At 46.9% G+C, this 23767-nt stretch overlaps 1 protein-coding gene across 1 annotated transcript in view; it reads right to left on the minus strand.

Moving 5' to 3' along the window:
- The window catches only part of KIRREL3 (kin of IRRE like 3 (Drosophila)), an 881737-nt gene that overhangs the window by 51190 nt on the left and 806780 nt on the right, over nt 1-23767 (minus strand). The window contains exon 5 of the mRNA XM_006874577.1: nt 2898-3055. Within this exon, the coding sequence (XP_006874639.1) occupies nt 2898-3055 (158 nt within the window). The remainder of the gene's footprint in view (nt 1-2897; nt 3056-23767) is intronic.

A 23767-nucleotide genomic window follows, 5' to 3' on the forward strand; every position in this document is an offset into this window, starting at 1 on the left:
ATGGTGCTGTTTGTCCCTAGCCCTGCATCCTCAAGCTACCCAGGGAGCAAAAGTGTGGTTCCCAGATAGGTAGAGGCCATGCCATCCCATCCTCTGTGCTTCTGAATCCAGATACACACAGAAGGGCGGAGCATCTGGGCCCTGGGAATGGGCACCCCCCAGGCTATGCTGAGTGGAGGAGGAGGGTGTGCCCTCTCCCCTGGCTCTCCTTCTGGGGATGATGCCATCCTCAGCCGGTCCCATCTGAGCACGTGGAGGAGGAATTGCTGTTGTTAAGTGCCATTGAGTTGATTCGGACTCATAGTGATTTTGTATTGAGTTTCCGAGGCTGTAAATCTTTATGGGAGCAGAAAGCCTCAGATTTCTCCTATGGAGTAGCTGGTGAGTTTGAACCTTCCACCTTGTGGTTAGCAGCCCAGTGCTTGTCCTACAGATCCACTGTGTGGTGAAGTAGCAGAGAGGATATTCTACTAGAGACAGGAGACTTTATATGGAATATATATGTGACCTATGGGAAGGAGGATTTGGGATAGGTAAGGCGGGGCTGTGGGAGAAGGGAAATTGTAGTAAATGTTCACTTTTGTCAATCTGTTACTCAATTCCAGGCTTGTTGTTGTTAAGTACTGTGAGTCGGTTCCGACTCATAGTGGCCCTGTACAGAGTTTCTGAGGTTGTAAATCTTTAAGGGAGCAGAACACCTCATCTTTCTCCTGCAGAACCGCTGGTAGTGTCAAACTGCTGACTTTGAGGTTGACAGCCAGACTCGTAACCACTACGCTTCTAGAGCTCCTTATTCCAGGCTTCTTACAGGTGCTTTAATGGCACACATTCATTCGGTTTTCACAACAACCCTCTTTGGTATCCATTATTATTGGCATTCTTGCTTTACAGCTGGAGAAATGGAGGCAGAGTAAGTCACTGTGACATGTGATGGAGCCCAGGTTGGGGCCCAGGGCTATCAGACCATGGGGCTGCTCCACGGTGACACTGCATTGTCATGTCAGTGGATTGGTCATGGCTGTCCTTGACTTTCAAGGATCAAGTGAGAGGTCGGGAGTTGTCACGGTGGTCATGCTCAGCGTCCACTCACTTGGCGTCGGCATTTGTCAACCGTGAGTTGCTGCTTCCATCTTGGAGGTGTGGATACTGAGGCACGACAAGGCCACCCAGCTAGAAGGCGGTGGGTCCTGGATCCAAGTCCAGTCCACCCAGCTCCAGAGCCCACCTACTTATTTCCGATCTAAGAGCTGTCAGGGCTGCCGAGGGATGGGTGGGGAACTCTTCTGTGGACTTTAAGGCCCTAGGCCCTTCCTCATACCCACCAGATCCGGGGCTGCTCTGCCTTTGTGCGGGCAATCAGAAGTGCTGTTCAGTCTACGGTCCCTGCAGTTCTGCTATGAAGGAGTCTCAGGATGGGAGGCAGAGGAATGGGTCTGATGGCCTCTCAGCCTGCTTCACAGACAGCAGCACTGGACATCTGTTAAGGATTGAATTGTGTTCCTCAAAATATGTGTCCTAACCCCTGTGAATGTGATCCTGTTTGAGACTAGGGGTTTGTTTGTTGGGTTAATAAGGCCATAACAGTGTACGGAGTGTCCTAATCCTACTCACTTCTGAGTCACAGGGAACAGCATAGAGACAGAGACAAGTAAGCTCAAGTGGGGGGAAGACAGATGCCACACAAAGATCAAGGACCGAGGAACCCCTACGCTACATAACCTGGAAGAGACAAGACTCTTACCACACCCTCCCTCCCCCTCAGCCAGTCACCTTTGCACAGGGAAGAACCTGGACAGTTTTACCTGGCAGCTCAGGTAAGGTAGCCAGATTTAGCAAAAAAAACCACAGATTGCCCAGTTCAATTAGAATTTCATAAGTATAAGTATTGCCCATGAAATACTGAGGATGTATTTATAGTAAACAGCTATTTGTTGTTTATCTAGCCACCGTAGGCCCCAGTCCCTTTTGCCACTGACCGTCATACCCTATTCCTAGGGTTTTTGGCAAATCTAGGAGACACCATAGGAAAGAGTTAGAGGAAAGACAGACAGTGTGAAACAGTGGGAGAAAGATAGAAACTAGGCCTTAGAAAAGAGAGAGCCATTTAGGAGAGAGAAAGAGGCAGTTTATGGATTGAATTGTGGCTCCCAAATGATCTGCTGAAGTCCTAACACCTTGTGTCTGTGAATATGACCTTGTTTGTAAATAGGGTCTTTGACGAGGTCAAACATGAGGTCATAATGGAGCAACCAGTTGCCCAGAGTCGGTCTGATTCAAGGTGACTTCATGTGTGTCACTGTAGAACTGTGCTCCATAATGACTGAATTTTTGGAAGCAGATCACCAGGTACGTTCTTCTAATGTACCTCTAGGTGGACTTGACCATGCTCTGCTGCTAACTGAAATGAGAGCAGTTGAGCCCGTTAACGTTTTGCTAGGCACTAGGGACTCCCATATCTGAGGAGGCTGGGTCCTAAGTCAATCTGAGTGACTCCTCATAAAAGAGAAGAGACACAGAGACACCCAGGGAGAAGACAGGCATGTGACAATGCACTTGCAAGTCACCCAACACCTGAGCTACCAGAGCTGGAAGAGGCAAGAAAGGATCTTGCCCTTGAACTTTTGGAGAGCACATGACCCTGCTGATGCCCTGAATTTGGATTCTGACCTTCACAACTGTGAGACAATGCATTTCTGTTCTTACAAGAAACTCAGTTTATGGTATTTTGTTATGGTCGCCCTTGGAAACCAATACAGGCAGGGGAACAGAAAGGCAAAGAGTGAGAGAAACAGAAAGACATCTAGGTAGAGAGATCCTGAGCTTCATCAGGGGGAAAAGAGCCCCTCTAATCTCGTCCCTTCTTCTAGCACCCCCTCTCCTCCAGGCCCTGTCCTCACCTTGGAGTAGGTGGCCCCATTGATGACGGTTCCTTTCCGCAACCAGATGATGGAGGCTGCAGGTTTGGCGTTGTTGGCATGGCAGGTGAGGTTGAGGGGGTCTCCTGCCCGCAGACTGATCACAGGCCCCCCTAGGATGACGGGATCATCGGGCGGCACTGAGGAGAGAAGAGAAGAGAAGAGGTCAGGCTGAGGATGCCCCCTTGCACTCTGGCAGGAATTACAGGCTGGACCTGGTGGATTTTTATGGAGGTGATGAAAAACATATTTACAATATTTCATAAACTGTATAATCCCCTTGTATTGCAAGAATAATAACAACAGTAGCAGTGTGTCTGACATACCCATTGCATCTTTATTTGTGGAGCCTCCTCAGCTCACAGTAAGCTTGTGAGGGACAGGGCAGGCCTCATTAGCCTTGTTTTATTGATCGGGAAAGCAAGATGCTGCAGCCTAGATGATATCTGGGGTTCACATCTTTTTTTTTTTTTTTTTTTTTTAAACAAAGCCCTGTCACATCTGTTGTCTTATTTAATCTTCAGAGCAATTTTGTGAGGTAAACATGATTATTATACAGATCTGGAAACTGAGGTGCAGCAGGATTAAGCGACTAGCTCAAGGTCACATAGAGAATTACACTGCAACACCAGAGCTCTTCCCTAGCAACAGACCCGAATGGAGAAAGGCAGAGCTAATCTCTCCTGCCCTGGCTCTTCTGTTGTGTTTCGTAGTGTGGTTGGGGACTTGTGACTTCTGCCAAGAAACTGGGGGGCCAGGAGGAGGGCACAGTGGGCTCTGCCCTCAGGAGACACCCTGCTTTTATCTCTCAACCCTACCCCTGTCCCTTGCCTCCCCAGGAAATGCAACCCTCCTTCCCCGCCCCCCCCACCCCAACTCCTGGCCCAGAATTCTAGGCCCAGTGAGTGCCAACCCTATTTTGTTTTCCCAGGAAAAACAACCCCTCAGGGCTTCCAAGATTGGATTACCATTCCACCCAGGATCCTGGCTGAGGAAGTCAGGCAGCCTCTTTGAGAGGGTCATCCAAGTCTGTCCAGTCCTGGTGGCTCTCAAACCAAGCCTCCCCAGGAGACTGTGCAGATGGGGATGGTGATGAGGGCTGGGCTGCCAGGCCTGGAGGAGGTGACCTCGGTGGCTTGCATGATGAAGACAGCCTCCCCGACTCCCACAGCCCCGCCCCACTCCCACTCACTAACTACCTACTTTGTTGTTGTTGTAAGTGACACTGATTCAGTTCCTACTCCTCAGTGACCCTCTATAGGGTTTCTATAGGGTTTCCAAGGAGCAGCTGGTGGGTTTGAACTGCTGACCTTGTGGCTGGTTCGCAGTCTAGTGCTGATCTTACAGAGCCACACCAGGACTCCTCACCACCACTAATTGTTATGTGACCCTGTACTGAGGCTGTAAATCTGTACAGGAGCAGAAAGCATCATCTTTCTCCTGTGGAACAGCTGGTAGTTTCGAACTTCTGACCATGAGATTAGCAGCCTGATGCGTAACCACTACGCCACCACTACCTACCTGCTCATGAATGCTTCTCTTTGCCAGTTAACCAGAGTGGGGTGGGCGTGGCCAGATCTTGGAAAACCTGGCTAATTAAGGCTTTATGTAAATGGTGGATGTGACCAGTTGCTGATGGGGATATTTCATCTCCAGGTAACAGACCAGGCCCCTTCCAGCAGGGAATGCTGAGAGTGTGGACCACAAGAAGAGCCCAAGGCCCTGTGTCTGGTGTGGCACTTTCTCGCTTGCTGGGGCTCATGATGAGGCACTGACAGGGCACACTCAGCTTGCCCAGGGCCTGGAAAACTGGAAAGCACTACTTGAGCTTTGTTGTTGTTAGTGGCCATCGTATTGACCCTGCCTCCTGATGACCTTATGCACAGTGAAGGGGACACTGCCCAGTCTTGTGTCATCCTCATGATGCTGTTGTTGTTAAGCGTTGTCGAGTCAGGTCTGACTCATAGCAACCCTGTATGGAGTTTCCAAGGAGTGGCTGGTGAGTTTGAACCACCGACCTTGTGATCCCATAGGGCTTTCACAGGATGCCTTTTAGAAGTAGATTGCCAGTTCATCTTAGTCTGGAAGTCCCCCCAAACCTGTTTAGCACCAGCAACATACAGCTTCCATGGACAGATGGGTGGTGGCTGCACATGGGGTATACTGTTTGGAATAGAACCCAGGCTTCCTGCATGGAGGGCAAGATTTCTACCACTGACTCACCATTACCCCATTCTGGAACTTTATTATGTTGTTGTTGTTAAGTGCCGTGGAGTCATAGCGACCCTGTATAGGGTTTCCAAGGAGCAGCTGGTGGGTTTAAACTGCTGACCTTTCAATCCAGTGCTTTATCCCACAGTGCCATACCAGGACTCCATAGGAATAGAATAAATACCTGGTCCACTCTTACTTTGCAGGCTTCCCTAGAAGACTCTAATGGGGAGCCCAGGAGTGTGGCAGTATAGGAAGTGCCCTACATCAGGAGTATACAGACCAGAGAAATCATATATTTTCTGGGATTTCATTTCTTCAGGCATAAAATGTGAAAGCCAAATAGGAGATCTCAAAAGTTGCCTTCAGCACTGAAATTTGTGGGCAATCCTGAGATATCAAGTGGACGTAGATTAGTGGTTACCATGGGCTAGGAGCAGAAGAGTGGGAGTTATTGCTTACTGGGTGCTGCATTTCTATTTGGGGTGATGAAAAAGTTTTGGAAACAGTGGTAATGGTTGCACATCATGATGAATATAATTAATGCCACTAAATCGTATTCTTAAAAATGGCAAATTTTATGTTAAGTATATATTTTGTCACAAAAATTCTGTATCAGTCTATCCCTGTGACCAACTACATCTGAACCTCTGAAGGTGGACCCCAGAGGTCAGGGGTTCCTAAGGCTCCCAGCTGGTTCCAGTGTGTAACCAAGTTTGAGAATGAATCATCTCTGGCTTTTGGACTTAGGTGCCTAGTTTTGTACTCAACTATCAACCAGCACCCAGCCGAGCCACAGAAGAAACGCTTGGCAACCTGCATCCCTGAAGTTCACAGCCAAGAAAACCCTAGGGAGCCAGTTCACCTCTGTAACACATGGGGTTGGCACAAGCAATGGGCTTTTGGGTTTTGTAGATCCATAACCTATTCACCGAGGGGAAACTGTGGGGGCCTTTCCAAAAAACAAACAGTGACAAATCCAGCCCCTCCTTCTTGTTTTTGTGGGGTGGCATTTTTTGGAATATTGGGTTAGAGGAGTGAGGAAGAGTGGAGCGGTGTTGTGTGAGCACACACACACTCACATACAAACATCCACCCTCAGAATGGGCCCTGATTACAGCTCCCCAAATAAGTGCTTATCATGCCGGCTATTCATGTAGCCATGCATTATTGATTGGCCCTCGCCTCATTACACACCAGATGGGGGTAGGAGGGGTGTGGATGGGGGTTGGGCTATGCGGTGAGTGAGGGTGGGGGGATGTTTGGGGGCCAGCAGGCTGAATTGAAATCAACAGTCACTCTCTGCAGCTGTATTTCAGATGGAAGGAGGATAACTCATTACCTCTCCATTCAGACTTGGGCCCAGAACTGAGGCGGCTGGCTGGGAGGGGAGAAAGTCGCTGAGCAGCCCGAGAGTCTGGAGATGCATTATTCATACACACCCCCTCCCAAGATTGGTTATTATCCTGAACCACTATAGAGTTTGGTCTCCTAATTTTTAATCACAGGGAAGGTAGAAGTGTTAGCCTTTTGTGATTAATCCGGAGATAAAAATAGTTGACTGTTTTGGTGGTATGCTCCTTGCATTAACTATTGGGTGACTGAGGCCTGGGGCAGACCAGGAACCCAGTCAGCACCCCTCTCTAGCACTGGCAGTAAGCTGGCGGCTGCCCCCCAGCCTCAGACAGGGGCTCGTGTGCATATTGCTTATGAAACAAATAAATCATTTGAATTAAAGCTGCACAATTGCAGGCTGGCCATTCAGTTTTCTTTTGTCATTTAGGATTTGGGCAGGCAGCTGGGGGGGTCTCCTTCCTTGTTCTGCCTGTTCCTGACTCCCAGCCCTTCATAGATGCTGTCTCTGGGCATGCAGTGTGGGACACCCATTTCTTTCCCTGTGTGGGAGAGAGACTGTAGAATTGTCTGAGATCTGCTGCTAAGGGAAATGGAGGGGTAGGGAGACATCACACAGCCAGGCTCTGTGTTACCCTGTTAGGGAAACGGAGGCCCAAAGTCACCTGGTGAGTGAGGGCAAAGGAAGATGGGACTGGACTTGGAAGGGTATCCTGGCTCCAGCCAGAGTATTTATCTTTCATCTGTTTTATGTTCTGTATACTGTTGTACATAAACAAGAGATTCTTCTGCTAAAAGTTGTATGACAAATACTACCCAGCCCCACAGAAGTCTCTAAGGAATGCTTCATGGTCAGAAGGCTTTGGACTTTTGGACTAGCACATACATTGGGGGTGACCATCTGACTCTCCTTTCTATAAGGCACCAGCTGGGGGTCAGGAAGGTCTGTGGTCAGAGAGGGTCTTTTTTTCATTTCTCCTTGTTCCTCTGTGCCCAGCGACTATATGGTGCTAAGTTCATTGGACTTGCTGGGGTTGGTTTGCCAGGTTGGTCAACTTTGCCTGGACAGGCTGGGAGAACAGAACTCCCAAGGTGCCAGGACACTGGTGCACTGTGGGATTTCCTCCAGAGACACCCTAGTAGTACTCTGCCTGGGCTTCCAGCAATTCCTCAGGTTCCAGGTCAGTTCAGGTGGCGGGCCAAAACCCTCTCCTTCTCCACAAAAGATGGCTATTGGGCATGGCTGTCACCTTCAGGCCAGCAGCTGGAACATGGCAGCTGGGAGCTGTGTGGTCAGTTAGCTAGCTAGGACGATGCTCCTGCTCCTAGGAACACAGCAGAGAGCGTCACAGAGCATGCATCCTCTGGCGGGCAGGGCTGGGCTTGTTCACTGTGTGCCTTGTATTCGTCATAAAGCAGGTGGTGTGGTCTCACTGCTCAGTTTCAAACCCTCCAGGCTCCCTCCCGAGCGTACCTACAAGCAGTAGAACCAATGGTCCTTCCTTGCCTCTCCATCAATACTTTGTTCTACCCAGGCCTCACTTGCTACGCTCCTGCGCACCTGCCTTTCTGTTTACCGAACACACACCAAGCTCATTCCTGGTTCTGAGCCATGCCCTCGCTCTTCTCTGAATGTGCTCAGCTGGCTTCTTCCCATCAGCGAGGCCTCAGTTTAAATGTCAGCAAGACCTTCCTTGACCCCTTGTCTCCATTGTCCCACAATTACTTTCTGCTACACTACCTCACTTAATTTTCCTCGTCACTGTTGCCTGTCTCCTTTCACTCGGAAGGAGGCTTCCTGTAAGGAAGGCTTGTCAGTCTTGGTCACTGCAGCATTGCTGTACCTTGATCAGCACTTGGCATGTAGTAGGTGTTCAATAAATGTTTGTCAAACAAATAAATGAATGATCTTGGTGAATGTCAGGAAGGACATTTGCTTCTGAGGCCAACACTCTTTATACTGTTGTTTCTGTGTATCTGTTGTGTACATGTGTGTCTGTGTGAGTGTATAGGGTAGAGTTGTTGTGGGTGAGTGAGTTTGGGGGGCTAGACTGATAAAGATTCTCTTAGCTCTTGCTGGGTAAACTCTCCATGGTACCACACTAGGGAACTGGCTGCTTCCTGTCATTTCGGGAGGGAGGCAAGCTGGGCTGGGGAGGGGTGGGGTGGCCCTCAGCCAGTGTTCTGGGTAGCACTACCCTTGGGACTCTTTGTCAGGGACACAGCCTGTAGGCTAAGGTGGAGACAGATCAGAGACAAGATCAGAGTGCTCCCGTTTTGCTTTTCTGTGCTTTTCAGCCTCAGTCTTCAGCTCTAGGCCCCAGGGACTCTGGGAAGGGGTGGGGAGTGGGCTGTGTTTGCTGGGAGTGGAGGATCCAGACCCATCCTAATCACAGCCTGTCACAGCTCCACAGTCTTCCTTATTCTAACTTCCCCAGCTTCAGGCCTGTGCTGCCAGTTCCCTCCCTCCCCTCCCTTTCCTCAGTCTCTTTCTCTCATCAGGCCTCCTCCATGTCCTACACAGAGAACACCATGGTGAGGACACCTGTCTTCTTGGAGCTGACGGTGAGACCAGGTATGTGTGCCTGGGACGGACTGGCAGCATTAGCCTCACTTAAGTGCTTGTTAGAAGTACATATGGTTGTGCTCCACCTCACATCCCTTGAGCCAGAATCTGCATTTTGCAAAACCCCCAGATAATTCTAATGCACATTCAAGTTTGAACAGCATTGCTTTAGAGGGCTCAGGAATAAAGGGGCATTTACACACTGGTGACCTGGTGTGGTGCTGTAGGTTAATGCGCTGGACTGCAAAGTAGGTTTGAAACTGCAAGGTCGGTGGCTCAAGCTCACCAGCTGCTCCTCAGAAACCCAATACAGGGTTGTTATAGGTTGGAACTGACTACTTGATGGCACTTAACAACAACAACAGTTCACTGGTGATTATTGTGAAGGGAAGGTGTGTACAACAGTTGTTGTTGTTGTTGTTGTTGTCAGGTGCCATCGAGTCGGAACCGACTCATAGCGACTCCATGCACAGCAGAACGAAACAATGTTCGATCCTGGGCCAACCTCACCACCGCTGCCACCCCCGAGTCCATCAATGATGCCACCTGGCCGATCCATCTCGTTGGAGGTCTTCCTCTTTTTCTCTGACCCTCCACCCTACCCAGCATGACATCCTTCTCCAACGATTGTTTCCTCCGGACTACATGTCCAAAGTAGGAGAGACGAAGCTTAGCCATCCTGGCCTTCAAGGAGCACTCTGGCTGCACTTCTTCCAAAACAGATCTATTGGTTCTTTTGGCAGTCCATGGCACCCTCAGTATTCTCCTCCAACACCACAACTCAAAGGCATCAGTAAGATGTACAACAGTAAGAGCACATAAAGAGACTGCCCTCTCTTCATTGGCATTCGGCTCCTTCCTGGATTAGACTAGAGAGGGGCAGACAACACTCACAGTGGGTTTGAAGTTAGAGGAACTTGTTTCATTAGAGATTTTGGTTCACTTTCACCTAACCTTTGAGACTTAGCTATGGGGACACCCTCTCTGAGAGATCTTTCCAGAATCCCCCGGATGCACTAAGTGACTTTTATCTGTGATCCCATAGTATCCTGGGTATCATTCTTGGAAATGATTGTTTTTCCCATTGATTGTAATCTTGTCTATCCTTGGTCCCCCATCAGCTGACATGGCACCTGGCACACAGGGGACATTCTACATAGGTTTGCTGAACTGAACTTGGCTTGAGACTATCACTTTATGAGTTGTATGACTGTGGACAAGTATTATAATCTGACAAATGTAGCCCTTTTACTTGGGAAGTGGGATAAGAAAAAGATACCTATTTTTCAGGGTTATTATGAGGAGTCCTTTTGTGGCCCTCTAGGATAAATACTGGATAGTTAACCACAAAATTGGCAATTCAAACCCACCAGTTGTTCCTCAGAAAACCTATACCAAGTTGCTAAGAGTTGGAACCAACTCGATGACACTTCTTAGCAACTTTTATGATATGAAGAACTTGGATACAGCGTCGTAAAGGGCTACACAGATGTTTGCTATTATGTCTGATTTTTAAGAAGATGTTTTAGTCTCAGTATCCTATGAAGCAGTTACTACTAGCATATCCATTTATGTTGTTGTTATTGTTAGGTGTCATTGAGTTGGTAATGACTCATAAAGATCCAATGCACAACAGAATGAAACACTGCCCGGTCCTGGGCCAACCTCACAATCGTTGCTATGCCTGAGTTCCTTACTGTTGCCACTCTGCCAATCCATCTCGTTGGAGGTCTTCCTCTTTTTCTCTGACCCTTCACTATAACAAACATCCTTCTCCAGTGACTGGTCCCTCCTGAAAATATGTTCAAAGTATGAGAGACGAAGTCTGGTTACCCTGGCTTCCAAGGAGCACTCTGGCTGTACTTTTTCCAACACAGACCTGTTGGTTCTTTTGGCAGACCATGGTACTTTCAATATTCTCCTCCAACACCACAGCTCAAATGCATCAATTCTTCTAAGGTCTTCCTTATTCACGTCCAACTTTCGCATGCATATGAGGTTATTGAAAATACCATGGCTTGGGTCAGGCGCACCTTAGTCCTCAAGCTGACATCTTTACTCTTCAGTTCTTTAAAGAGGTCTTGTGCAGATTTGCCTGATGCAATACGTTGTTTGATTTCTCGACTGCTGCTTCCATGAGTGTTGACAGTAGAACCAAGCAAAATGAAGTCTTTGATAACTTCAATCTTTTCTCCATTCTATTGTTGTTGTGAAGTGCCGTCAAGTCGGTTCCGACCCATAGCAACCCTGGATAGGATTTTTGAGGAGCAGCTGGTGAGCTTGAACCGCTGACCTTACAGTTCAAACAGCTTTACAATCTCTTGCCTAAGATGACACAGCTGGTAAATGGTGGAGTTGGGATTTAGACTCAGATATGTTTGTTTGCCTTAAGGAGCCCTGGTCATGCTATGGCTAAGCGCTTGACTGTTAACCAAAAGGTCAACTGTTAGAATCCACCCAGTGAGTGAGAGGAAGAAAATGCCTGGTGATCTGTACCAGGGAGAACGTTACTGTCCTAGAAAACCCTGTGGGACAGTTTTATTCTGGCATATGGGGTTACTGTAAGTCAGAATTGATTCAAAACACCTAATAACAACAACGTATTTGCTTTAGAGTTTCTGGGTAGCACAACAGTTAAGAAGGAGCTCTGGTAGTGTAGTGGTTACGAGTCAGGCTGCTAACCTCAAGGTCAGCAGTTCGAAACCACAAGCTGTTCCGCAGGAGACAGATGAGGCTTTCTGCTTCCCATAAAGACTTACAGCCTCAGAAACCCTATGCAGGGTCGCTATGAATCAGAACCAACTCCACGGCATATAACACCACCACAACAGTTAAGAAGCTTGACTGCTCATGGGAAGTTGGAGGTTACAGCCAACCCAGAGGTGCCCTCAGAAGGAAGGTCTGGGGATCACCTTTAAAAAAATCAGTCACTGAAAACTGCATGGAGCATAGTTCCATAAGTCAGTGATAGTCAACGCAAGTCTACCTGGTTTATATTTGACTTAAAGCACTAGCTCTTTACCACCACCCTATAAAATGTTCTGTCAGAGTCAGAATAACTCCATGTGCTGCCTCAGTAGCCCTTCAAAGCCCTTTCTTCTCCTGCCTTCAATCCACTCACATGGTCCTCATGCCAGGGCAGGTGCTGCCCATGCCAGGGGGCGGTCAGCCCCACACTCCCACCCCTGGGCTTCAGAGGGCTCCAGGCAGTATGGCCTAGCTCACAGCTAAGAGCAGACTGCTGAGGGAGTTGGTGGATGACTTGCAATCTAAATCCACTCCATTGCCCAATTTGTCTAACAGATTACTTCTGCCCTGTTTGTTTCTGGCCACCTTTGAATCCCAGCCTCCAATTTCCTCACTTATCTTCGTGCGCCACCTAATGGCCAAACTGCTTAGTTGCAGAATGTAAAGGCAGAAGGAGGGTTGACCCTGCTTTTCTGCCCTGGAGGAGTTAATCTTCTTAGTGGAAGAGAAAACAATAAACAGATAAACACATAATATAACTTTGCATCATGAGAAGTACTGTGAAGAAAATAAAACTGGGTGGAGAATAGTTAATATCAATGATCTGTTTTTCCCCTTCCTTTCTAGTTGTTACTTCTCAGTTTCCTTTGCAGGGTCTTTTTCTGGCCCTTTAAATGCTGGCCTTCCCCCAGGTTTTCTCTTGCCTGGCATAGCTTATTCTACACATTATCCATGGAGAAGTTCATTACTTCCATGGACTCAACTAACATTTTGCAGTGATTGAGTGCCACTGAGTCGGTTCTGATTCATAGCGACGCTGTATAGGGTTTCCAAGGCTATAAGTCTTTATGGGAGCAGAAAGCCTCATCTGTCTCCTGCGGAACGGCTGATAGTTTCGAACTGCTGACCCTGAGTTTAGTAGCCTGACTCGTAACCACTATGCTACCAAAGTGGCTGGTTTTGAGGCTGTAATCTTTGCAGGATTAAATCTTCCTCTATCTCCTGAAACACCTTATATATTATTGGTTTGTACTGATGAGTTGGTTTTCGACTCACAGCAACCCTGGTGGATTTGAACTGCCAACCTTGTAGTTCAAACTGACCTTGCAGTCCAGTGCTTATCCTACAATGGGCATACCGGGACTCCAATAGTTTGTAGTACAGTGAATTATTTAATGTGGCCCTTCTAGTCATAACCTTACTGTTGTTAAGTGATGTCGAGTTGGTTCAGATTTATAGCGACACTAAATAGGGTTTCCGAGGAATAGCTAGTGGGTTTGAACTGCTAACCTTGGGGTTAGCAGTCCAGTGCTTATTCTACAGTGTCACATGACTTGAACTATGCAAATGAAGTACTGTGGTCCACCAAGGGGATTGGATAGCTTGGTGCATGGCATTGTTGTGGGGGTTATTGTTGTTAAGTGTCGTCGAGTTGGTTCCGACCCACAGTGACCCTGTATAGAGTTTCCAAGGAGTGACTGGTGAGTGTGAACCACCAATGTTGTGGGGGTGGGACCATGAAAATAAGCTGTATGGAACCCTACTGAGGGGACTGGTCTGTTTTGTCATCCCGCTAGGCTTAAAATGAGCCATCTCGGGTTAGGAGGGAGGCGGACCTCACAACCACCAAGAAAGAAGAGCTAGGAACAGAGCAAGAGCATGTCTTTTGGACCCAGGGTCCCTGTACCGAGGAGACTGAAGTAAAGAGCTCAATACCAGAGACAGTGAGAGGTGGTGAGAAACAGAGGCAGAGAACCAGGAGACCAGTAGAAGACAGTGCGGTGGGCTGCCTGGCTCACAGAGGGAGAAAGCTGAGCACTTTCAGGCAGGAGGCTTGCTATCAGAGTAAGGTACCTCTGGATACTTGGCAGAGTGAGGCTCGCTGACCATGGAATGACAGAGCTGAATGCCTTCACACAGGAGGTTTTCTGGTATAGCAGGGGTACCTCTGGACATAATTGGCCGCGCTAAAGAGCTTTATAAGGAGCTCTGGTAGCAAAGTGGTTACAAATCGGGATGCGAATCAAGGTCAGCAGTTCAAAACTACCAGCTGTTCCGTGTGAGAAAGATGAGGCTTTCTGCTCCTGTAAAGATTTGCAGCCTCAGAAACCCTGTACAGGGTCGTTATGAGTTGGAACTGACTCCACAGCACATAACAACAACAAACAGCTTTGTAAGGAGCTCTGGTAGCGTAGTGGTTACGAATCGGGCTGTGAACCACTAGGTCAGCAGTTCAAAACTACCAGCTGTTCAGCGGGAGAAAGATAAGGCTTTCTGCTCCCATAAAGATTTACAGCCTCGGAAACCCTGTACAGGGTCACTATGAGTCAGAACTGACTCCACAGCACATAACAACAACAAAGAGCTTTGTAATACTTCCCTGAGAAGGTTGGGCCAGCCCAAGAGCCCCAGGAGGCCTGAGGGGCCACAGAAGAGACCTGCAGGCACAGTTGAATAGAAGCTGTCCTGGCTGAAGGACTCCCTGATTCTGATTTGTAACCTGTTACTTCCCCAACAAACCCCATAATCATAAGTATTGTCTATGAGTTCTGTGTGGCCATTTCAGTGAATTATCAAATCCAGCAGAGAAGTAGAGTGTTGTGGACAAAATGGCTGGTGTCAGAACTGGTAAAATGGAGGGTAGAGGCATGGTTGACCTCACCTTATAGAAATTAGCCTACGGCTTTTGATTTTGATTCTCTTTCTCCTTGTGAAGTTGGAGAAGGTCAGATGCTCTCCCCACACTATTTTTATACATCTTTACATTGATAAACCCCAAACAAGTATCTCACACCTAACCTCTTAATTGAGCTTCAGAATGAGGGAGGGCCCACAACTCAGCAGGCCTAATACCAGTTTACCACCTCTCCCGCTAGACCTGCTCCTCCCATAATCTCTATTTTGCTGAATGACACTTAAGCCAGAAATTTGGGCATCTCCCTAGATTCTACGCTCTCTCATTCTGGTTAATACTCTGAAAAAGTCCCGATGTGGTACAATGGTTTGCTCTCCACTGCTGACTTAATGGTTGGTGGTGGAACTTACCTAGTAGCTCCACAGAAGAGAAGGCCTGATTAACTGCTTCCATTAAGATTAAAGCCAAGAAAACCCTCTGGAGCCTGCTCTGCAACACATGAGACTGCCATGCTTTGGAATCAATTTGATGACAATGAACAACAACCAAATTCTCTGATATGTCTCAAGTTGGTCTCTCTTTTTCTATTTTCACCAACCTTCCAGGCTCACATCCTTAAAGTTTCTTGCTTTGATTATAATAATCTAGTCCTCCTAGAGGGTACTTTTCCAGCCCAACTCCCCCTCCCTCCACATTGTTTCCAAGTGATCTTTACACAATAAAACCTGGATCATTCATTTGTTCACTATTTGTTGAACATCTAACACTCTTTTGTTACAAATTCTTCAAAGGTCTCCTGTTGCTTTCTGGATAAAGTCTGAATCTTTGGCCCCTGCTAACCTCTCCAGACTCATTTTCATCATTTTTACTTCAAACTCTTCTTGTGGATAAGAACCATCTATGATTCTTAGAATAGGCCATTCTTCAATCTCCCTTTGCTTGGCTAACTGAAGGCTAGGCACATTGAGTTCAAATCCCAGGTCCTACATTTATAAGTAAGGACCTCTGGTAGTGTAGTGGTTACAAATCGGGCTGCGAACCTCAGGATCAGCAGTTTGAAACTACCAGCTGTTCTGTGGGAGAAAGATGAGGCTTTCTGTTCCTGTAAAGATTTATAGCTTCGGAAACCCTGTACAGGGTCGCTATGAGTCGGAACTGACTCCACGGCACATTACAACAACAACAACAACAACATTTGTAAGTATGTGGCCATGGGCAAGTTGCTTAACTTCCTGTGCTCCAGTGTACTCATCTGCAAAATATGGGCTGTAATCATAAAACCAGATTAGCAGTATAGCTGTGAGAAACATCGGAGATGCCATGGGTAGACATGTTTATAGAGTCTGGTGTTCTATGGATGTGACTCTGAACTGACTGGACTCATCCCCTGTTTAGGTGATGGCAGAGTGGTTGGGTTTGGAAGTCTGGTGCCCTGTTCCCTTGGAAAAGTAGAGGCAGGTCCCTTGCCTCGTCACCAGTGAAGACCCTGATTCATCCCCCTCCCAGCAGTGACCCTATGCTGCTCTGCAGGACCTGGCTTCCCTAACGCCAATCCTCTACTTTCTGTGCATGCCAGAGTAGGGTTATTGACTGCCAGCTACCATCACATGCAGCAGGGACGAGCCATCTCACTTGAGGTCACACCAGTTCTACTCTGTAGCACATGGGGTCACCATGAGGCAGAACTGGTTATGGGCAACAGGCCTGGGTTTTTGGTTTTGGTTTCATATTATTATTGTTTGTTCACTAAGTAATTCCACCACCCACCCACTATAATCAAGTGGGTTCTGACTCACAGCGCCCCCTACAGGACAGAGTAGAACTGCTTGCTACATTTCCTGAGGCTAGGAATCTTTATGAGAGCAGACAACCTCATCTTTCTCCCTTGGAGTGGCAACTGGGTTTGAACCATAACACTCGTTAGCAGTTCAGCACTTAATTCACTGTGCCACTGTCCACATGGAAGCACCAAAACAAAAACTCACTTCCATTGAGTTGCTTCTGACTCATCGCAACCCAATAGTGAGAGACCAGCATTTTGCATGCCAAGTGACTTACTTAATTATTTGTTGCATTGCCCCCATAGATGTAATGGTTACATCACAACAAAGATGATGGGGTAGCAAGTAAAAGATCCCTCCAGGCAGGAGGCCCTCCAGGGAGGAGGAGGCTGGGGTAGGTGAGTGGGGTCAAGGGAGACAGATGTTTTCAGGAAAAAAGTCTAAGTCACTTGTTTCCCCCTCAGGGAGGGTGAGCAACATTATCCTATTTATTTCTGATTAAGCCCTTAAAGAGGATCTGAGCCATCTCATCAGCGAGAAGCTGTTTGTGAGGAGACGGATGTTTCATTAATACTGAGCAGACAAACAAATCACAGGATGTGTGCGGAGCAGAGGAACAGAACAGAGCCATGGAGAGGGGGAAGTGACAGTGTGTGTGTATGGAGCACACACGGAGATGTATGCACATCTGGGTGGCTGCAGAGTGTGCTGTGGGTGACAGGTCACCCCTTTGGTCACTGGGGTAGAAAGCAGGTAAAGGGTGAAGGATAAGAGCAACTGTGAGAAGGAAAATGTAGAGAGGGGAGGGAAAGACTAGGGGTGCAGAGGAAGAGAAGCCATGGGTGCATGGGGGTGGCTCCTTGGGTCACCTAGGAGGTGGGTTCTAACTGCACTCCACAGTCCCTGCTGAGAAGGTGACTCACCATTCTGCAGCTTAGCACCTGCTCAGGTGTCTGCAGGCAGGTGTGAGAGTTCTTCTCAGGTGTGTTTTCAGAATAACCAGCATGTACCACCTCCCAGGCCACAACTCAGCTGGGTCGGGAGTCTGCAGCTCTTGTTGAAACCTTATGGTTAGCTCAGTTTACACATGAGGAAACTTGAGTGTAGAACGGCTGATCCATTTGTGACAACTTCAGGTAGGGAGCCCGTAGGCTCACGGGACCCGGGCACCTGCCCTAGCTGCAGCAGTGTGCACTGCCGCACACCAAGAGGGCCTCTCAGCCTGACCAGCCTGACCAGCACAAGGCAGGGACTCCAGAGTGTTGTGGTCAGCCCTATAAGCAGAAAGCTGAACTGACAAGGTAGATTTTGCTATGGGTTCCTATCAGGGAAATTAATCTCTGTGACAAGCTCTGTGGCTCTCAGGAAGAAGGAAAACTGGGCTGAGATGGAAGCCTCCTTCTACCAATATACAAGGGTCCCAAAGTCGCCACAGAAATCGCTGGGCACCGGGAAAGGCTCATCTCACTGAAGGGTCTAGGAAATAAGCCTAAGTGATTCCAATGGCTGATTTTTAAGATGCGAGACTAAGAACACTGTTTTTTGCATTATAAAATGTGCATTTGATCTATGTCATAATTGGCTAAAGGGAAGAAGAGAGGACAGGAGAGAAGGGAGAAACAGTAGTGAGGGAAGGGGTAGAAAAATGCAGGCAAGTGAGGAAGCTAGGCAAAGAGGAGAGTCCAGAAGGCCCAGCTAGGTGTAAGTACTTACTCAGGAAAACAGAAGCTATGAGGCGAGCGTGCACAAATGCTGAGACAAAATACATTATCCCTTGCAACAGAGAATGGCAAAGTCAGAGGGCAGTGTGCTAACCAAAGAAAAAAGTAAAAATACTTTCTTTAAGCTTCTTGGCACAACATTTATTTCAGGGAATCCCAGAAAACTTCTCAAATGTACTTTTTCAACTTTATGCAAAAGAGACCCAAGTCCATTCTTTGCCAGAACTTTTGTTGTTGTTAAGTGCTGTGGAGTCAGTTCTGACTCAGAGCCATCCTGTATAGGGCTTCCAAGGTTTTTGTTTTGTTTTGTTTAAAGATCTTTGCAGGAGCAGAAAGCCTCATCTTTCTCCTGTACCAGAATCCCAGGAGGAAACTTTTGCACTTTTTTTTTCTGACCTAACCCTTTTATGTGAAAAAGTATATGCTTCTAGATTTGAAAAAGGGAAACAGTTTTAGAATTTATTATAAACAGTGTTTTAATTCACACACAGGCATTATAGATAAATTTGAAACCCCCTATTTTCCTTTTTTTTAATATAGAGAGACAGCATTTTTCATTGGAAACTAGTGAATATTCACTTCATTTTCTAGAGAGAGGGAGCATTTTATAGATAAGTATTCCTGCTCTTAAGTTGTTTAGTATGCTTCAGTGGCGATATAAAAGGGGTGTTGTTTCTTTGCAACCACAGGTCATCGCTCAAAGAGATCGAGTCACCTCCAGCCTGCGAGGTGGTTGGGTAAGGGTTCTTGCAGGTTGAGGTCATGCCAGCAGACCCCCAGCTAGCCATTTAGGGAAGTGTTGTTCAGAATACTCTTAGGACCAGCTCTTGACAGAGACAAGTTTCAGCAAATCTTACAAACAGCTCTGGAATTGTCTCATTCTGGAATAAAAACCTTGGCCTTTATAGCCCATGTGGACCAGCCATTGGAAGAAGGCTACCTCTCTTTCTTGTTATTTATTTACCATAGAGTCGGCTCCAACTCATGGTGGCCGCATGTACAACAGAGTACAGCATTGCCTGGTCCTGTCCATCTTTATAATGGTGGTGTGCTGAAGTCCACTGTTGTAGTCATTGTGTATTTTGAGGGCTCATCTTCCAGCATTATATTGTTATTGTTGTTGTTAGGTGCCACCGAGTTGATAACGACTCATAGCAACCTTATGCACAACCGAATGAAACTGTCCAGTCCTGCACCAGCCCCACAACGCTTACATTTGAACTCACCGCTGCTGCCACGGTGCCAATCCATCTCACTGGGGGTCTTTCTCTTTTTCTGTGACCCTCCACCTTACCAAACATGATACCCTTCTCCAGAAATTGTTCCCTCCTGACAAAATGGCCTAAGTATAAGAGTGAAGTCTCGCCATCTAGGCTTCTAAGGAGCATTCTGGCTGTACTTCTTCCAACACAGATTTGTTTGTTCTTTTGGCCGTCTATGATACCTTTAATATTCTTCTCCAACACCATAACTCAAATGCATCAATTTTTCTATGGTCTTCCTTATTCACTGTCCAACTTTCACATACTTATGAGGCTATGGAAAATATCATGACTTGGGTCAGATGCACCTTAGTTTTCAAAATGATATCTTTGCTCTTGAACACTTTAAAGAGGTCTTGTGCAGCAAATTTGCCCAACGCAAATGTCGTTTGATTTCTTGACTGCTGCTTCCATGAATGTTGATAGTGGATCCAAGTAAAATAAAGTCTTTGACAACTTCAATCTTTTTTCCATTTATCATGATGTTATTTATTGGTCCAGTGGTGAGGATATTTATTTTCTTTACAGTGAGGTGCGAGCCATACTGAAGGCTGTAGTCTTTGATCTTCATCAATATTTTAAGTCTTCTTTGCTTTCAGCCAGCAAGGCTGTATCATCTGCATATTGCACTATGTTGTTGTTGTTGTTAAGTGCCATTGAGTTGGTTCCAACCCATAGCGACCCTGTACAGGGTTTCCAAGACTATAAATCTTTATGGGAGCAGAAAGCCTCATCTTTCTCCTGCGGAGCGGCTGGTAGTTTCGAACTGCTAACTTTGAGGTTTGCAGCCCGATTCGTAACCACTACGCTACCAGAGCTCCTGTATTGCACTATATTGGATAATATTATATTGTGATCCATGGGATTTTCATTGGCTATTTTTTCAGAAGTAGATGATTAGTAGGTCTTTCTTCCCTGTCTGTCTCAGTATGGAAGTTCCACAGAAATCTGTCTACCATGGTAACTATGCTGGTATTTGAAATACTGGTGTCATAGCTTCTAGCATGAGAGTAATATGCAAACTCCCACAGTATGACCCAAACTGACAGATGGATGGTGGTTCCTCTTTTTAGCCACACATTATCCTCAGTGAGGGAGTAAATTGAAAGTGGTTCACCTCCAACATGCCCAACAGCTGAGGAATGAGTCCTTGTGCTCTGAACAGGCTAAAGGAAACTCTGGGTATACACCACCATATCCTCTATAGGGTGGTGCTTACAGCCAGGTGAATTGCTTCTTCTGCCAGAGTGCCTTCTTTCCACCATCACTATTGAGGTTTAGATACCAGATTACTCTGTATCAGAATATAGCACTCGGAAAGGCAGCTTGGTTACCTGGTGAACCACTTTAACCACACAAGGAGGAGATCCCACCCTACTACCAGCTTCTAGGTTCTGTTCAGTGGGGCAGGGAAGGACACTCCCCATCTAACTCAAGCCATTGGACAGGGTGGGTACTGGTACTGCAGAAGACCCCTGCTTTGGCAGCCCTAGTGAAGCCAGGCCACACACGGTGAGGAAAGAGCACTGACAGACCTGGGGCCACCCAACTGGGTGACCTTTGGCAAGTTTCTAACTCTTTCTGAGCTTCAGTTTGCTCATCTGTGAAATGGGCTTATATGTGCTTCCCATGGCTGAAGATTCAATGGGAGAATGAGTAGAATGTACTAGGAATGTGGAAGACACCAATAGTGGTTACAGAGAGCTGGCTCTGCACTAAGATTTAAGGCTGCTGTTGAGGCACACTTGCCTTCTCTCATATTTTATGGGTGGCTTCCTTCCATTAAGAAAGAGTGTCAGGAAAACTCAAGTAAAATGCAAGTGTACAAAGTAACAATCAATATCTATGGAAGCAGCAGTCAAGATATCAAATGACATATTGTGCAAATCTGCTGCAAAAGACCTCTTTAAAGTTTTAAAAAGTAAAGATGTCACTTTGACGACTAAGGTACACCTGACTCAAGCGTAGTCTTTTCAATTGCCTCATATGCATATAAAAGCTGGATAATGGGAAATGCAGCCTAAAGAAGAATTGATGCATTTAAACTGTGGTGTTGGTGAAGAATACAGAACACACTGTGGACTGCTAGAAGAATGGCCAAATCAGTCTTAGAAGGGCATCATGTTAGAGGGTCAGTGAAAGGAGGGAATTCCTTCACAAGATGGACTGACACGCAATTCACAATAATAAACTCAAACAGCAGCAATCATGAAGACTGAGCAATGTTTCATTCAGTTATACTTTACAGAAGGTCTTCATGAACTGGAGCCCACTCGATAGCAACTAACAACTTGTAGATGGCAGTGACCATGGATAACCTCATCAGGCCTTCTGGGACTACCATGGAGAGCAGCCAAGCTATGATTGGGCACAAGAAACTGAACAGGGTATTGAGGACTGGCCAGGGATGGAGTGGATATGTTCCTAACATTTACACTAACTTGTTTGCTCTGAACTTGTGTAAAGAGATTCCAGAGTCAACAAAGATGATTACAAACTAATGCTGTAGGATAAGTCAGGTCAGTGGTTTAAGCCACAGCTTGCTCCTCAGAAGCCCTATGTTGTTGGTGTTAAATGCCGTTGAGTCGGTTCTGACCCATAGTAACCTTGTTTAGGGCTTCCGAGAAGCAGCTAGTGAGCTTGAACTGCCGACCTTGCAGTTCAAATGGCTTTGCAGTCTGGCACATTAACACACAGCACCATACCAGGACTCCTGGAAACCCTATAGAGGGTCACTATGAGTCAGAACTGACTCTATGGCACTTAACTGAAACTTGGTTTCAGCTATTCTGCCAAGTTCTGTCCCCATAGTTACCACTGTGGAGTTTCCCACAAGCCTGTGAGGTAGGCTGGGAATGGCAGTGATGATCAGTTCCTTTTTAGTGGTGAGAAATTAGAGCTAGCGTCTAAGGCCACAGAGCTCCTCAGTGGAAGAATGTGGGTATTGATCACACTCTCCTGACTGCAAGTTTAGGGTTCTCTCTACTTGATTACTCCCCAGGAGGGATGGGCAATGCAGAGTAGTGTGAGGGCTCATGGGACCCATGCCACAGAGGGAAGGGGAGGGACCCCTGTCCTGGGTGTTGATATCATGGGCAAGCCATTCTCCCAGCCCTTATTCTGACCCAAAGATCTCAGGCTTTGTCTTCTTGGATTTCCTTCCAGTCTGAGACTCACATACTCCTATTCTCTCTTACACCCTGGAGCTCCAGCAGGTCACTGCCATCCTTTGAGGAAGGCAGATCCTGATAGAATCCTCAGGTTTTGTTCTCATCCTCCGGAATGAGCAAGCACACTCACTAGTTTCACAGCCTGTCTGTCAGTTTGTCCTCCTGGGGTCGTTTATGTGTTGCTGTGATGATGGAAGCTATGCCATGGATATTTCAAATACCAGCAGGACCACCCATGGTGAACAAGTTTCTGCAGCGCTTCCAGAAAGAAAGACTGGTAATCTACTTCCAAAAATTAGACCTATGGATCACAATAGAACATTGTCCAACTTGCTTGCTTTGGACACATCATTGGTGGTGGTTGTGGTGGTGGTTGTGTGTTATCAAGTTGGGTCTAACTCATAGCTACCCTCTATAGGGTTTCTGAGGCTGTAAATCTTTACAGGAACAGAGAGCCTTATTTTTCTCCCGTGGAACAACTAGTAGATTTGAACTACTGATCTTGTGGTTAGCTCGTAATCCACTACACTCTCAGGGCTCATTTGGACATGTTGTCAGGAGGGATCGATCTGTGGAGGAGGACATTGTGTTTGATGAAGTAGAGGGCCAGTGAGTGCAAAGAAGACATTTGGTGCCATGGATTGGCACAATTTACACAACAATGAACTTAGCATACTGGGGATTGTGAGGATGACCCAGGACCAGGCAGTATTTTGTTCTGTTATCCATAAAGTTGCCATCGTCAGAGTCAACTCAATGGCATCCATCCATCCATCCAATGTCCAGTCTGGATCTCAGATGGATGATAAGTCCTTTTTTCATCCTAAGTCTGGGGGACTGATTATTTCCTCTCTCCTTTAGCCTGCCAGCCCTCTCACTGGCTTTGGGGAAACTAGTCCTTACAGGAATTGTAGAGCAGGGTAGGCCCTCACCATTCTCCTGCCCCTTGGGTCTCTGGAAGCAAGTGCCAGGGAACAGGAGTGGGAGTGAGAGGAGAGGGCAGGACAGGTGGGACAGAAGATAGCAAACTGGGTCCAGGAGCACAAGAAGTAGGTGATATAAGCCAAATGTGGAGCTGTAAATGCATGCTTTATGAGCTAAACTAAAGTCAGTTGCTATCAAGTTGATGCCTATTCATGGCAAAACCATATATACCAGAGTAGAACTATACTCCATAGGGTTTTTA

This window comes from Chrysochloris asiatica, unplaced genomic scaffold (genome assembly GCF_000296735.1).
Source record: "Chrysochloris asiatica unplaced genomic scaffold, ChrAsi1.0 scaffold00287, whole genome shotgun sequence".
In the NCBI taxonomy this organism is placed as follows: Eukaryota; Metazoa; Chordata; class Mammalia; order Afrosoricida; family Chrysochloridae; genus Chrysochloris; species Chrysochloris asiatica.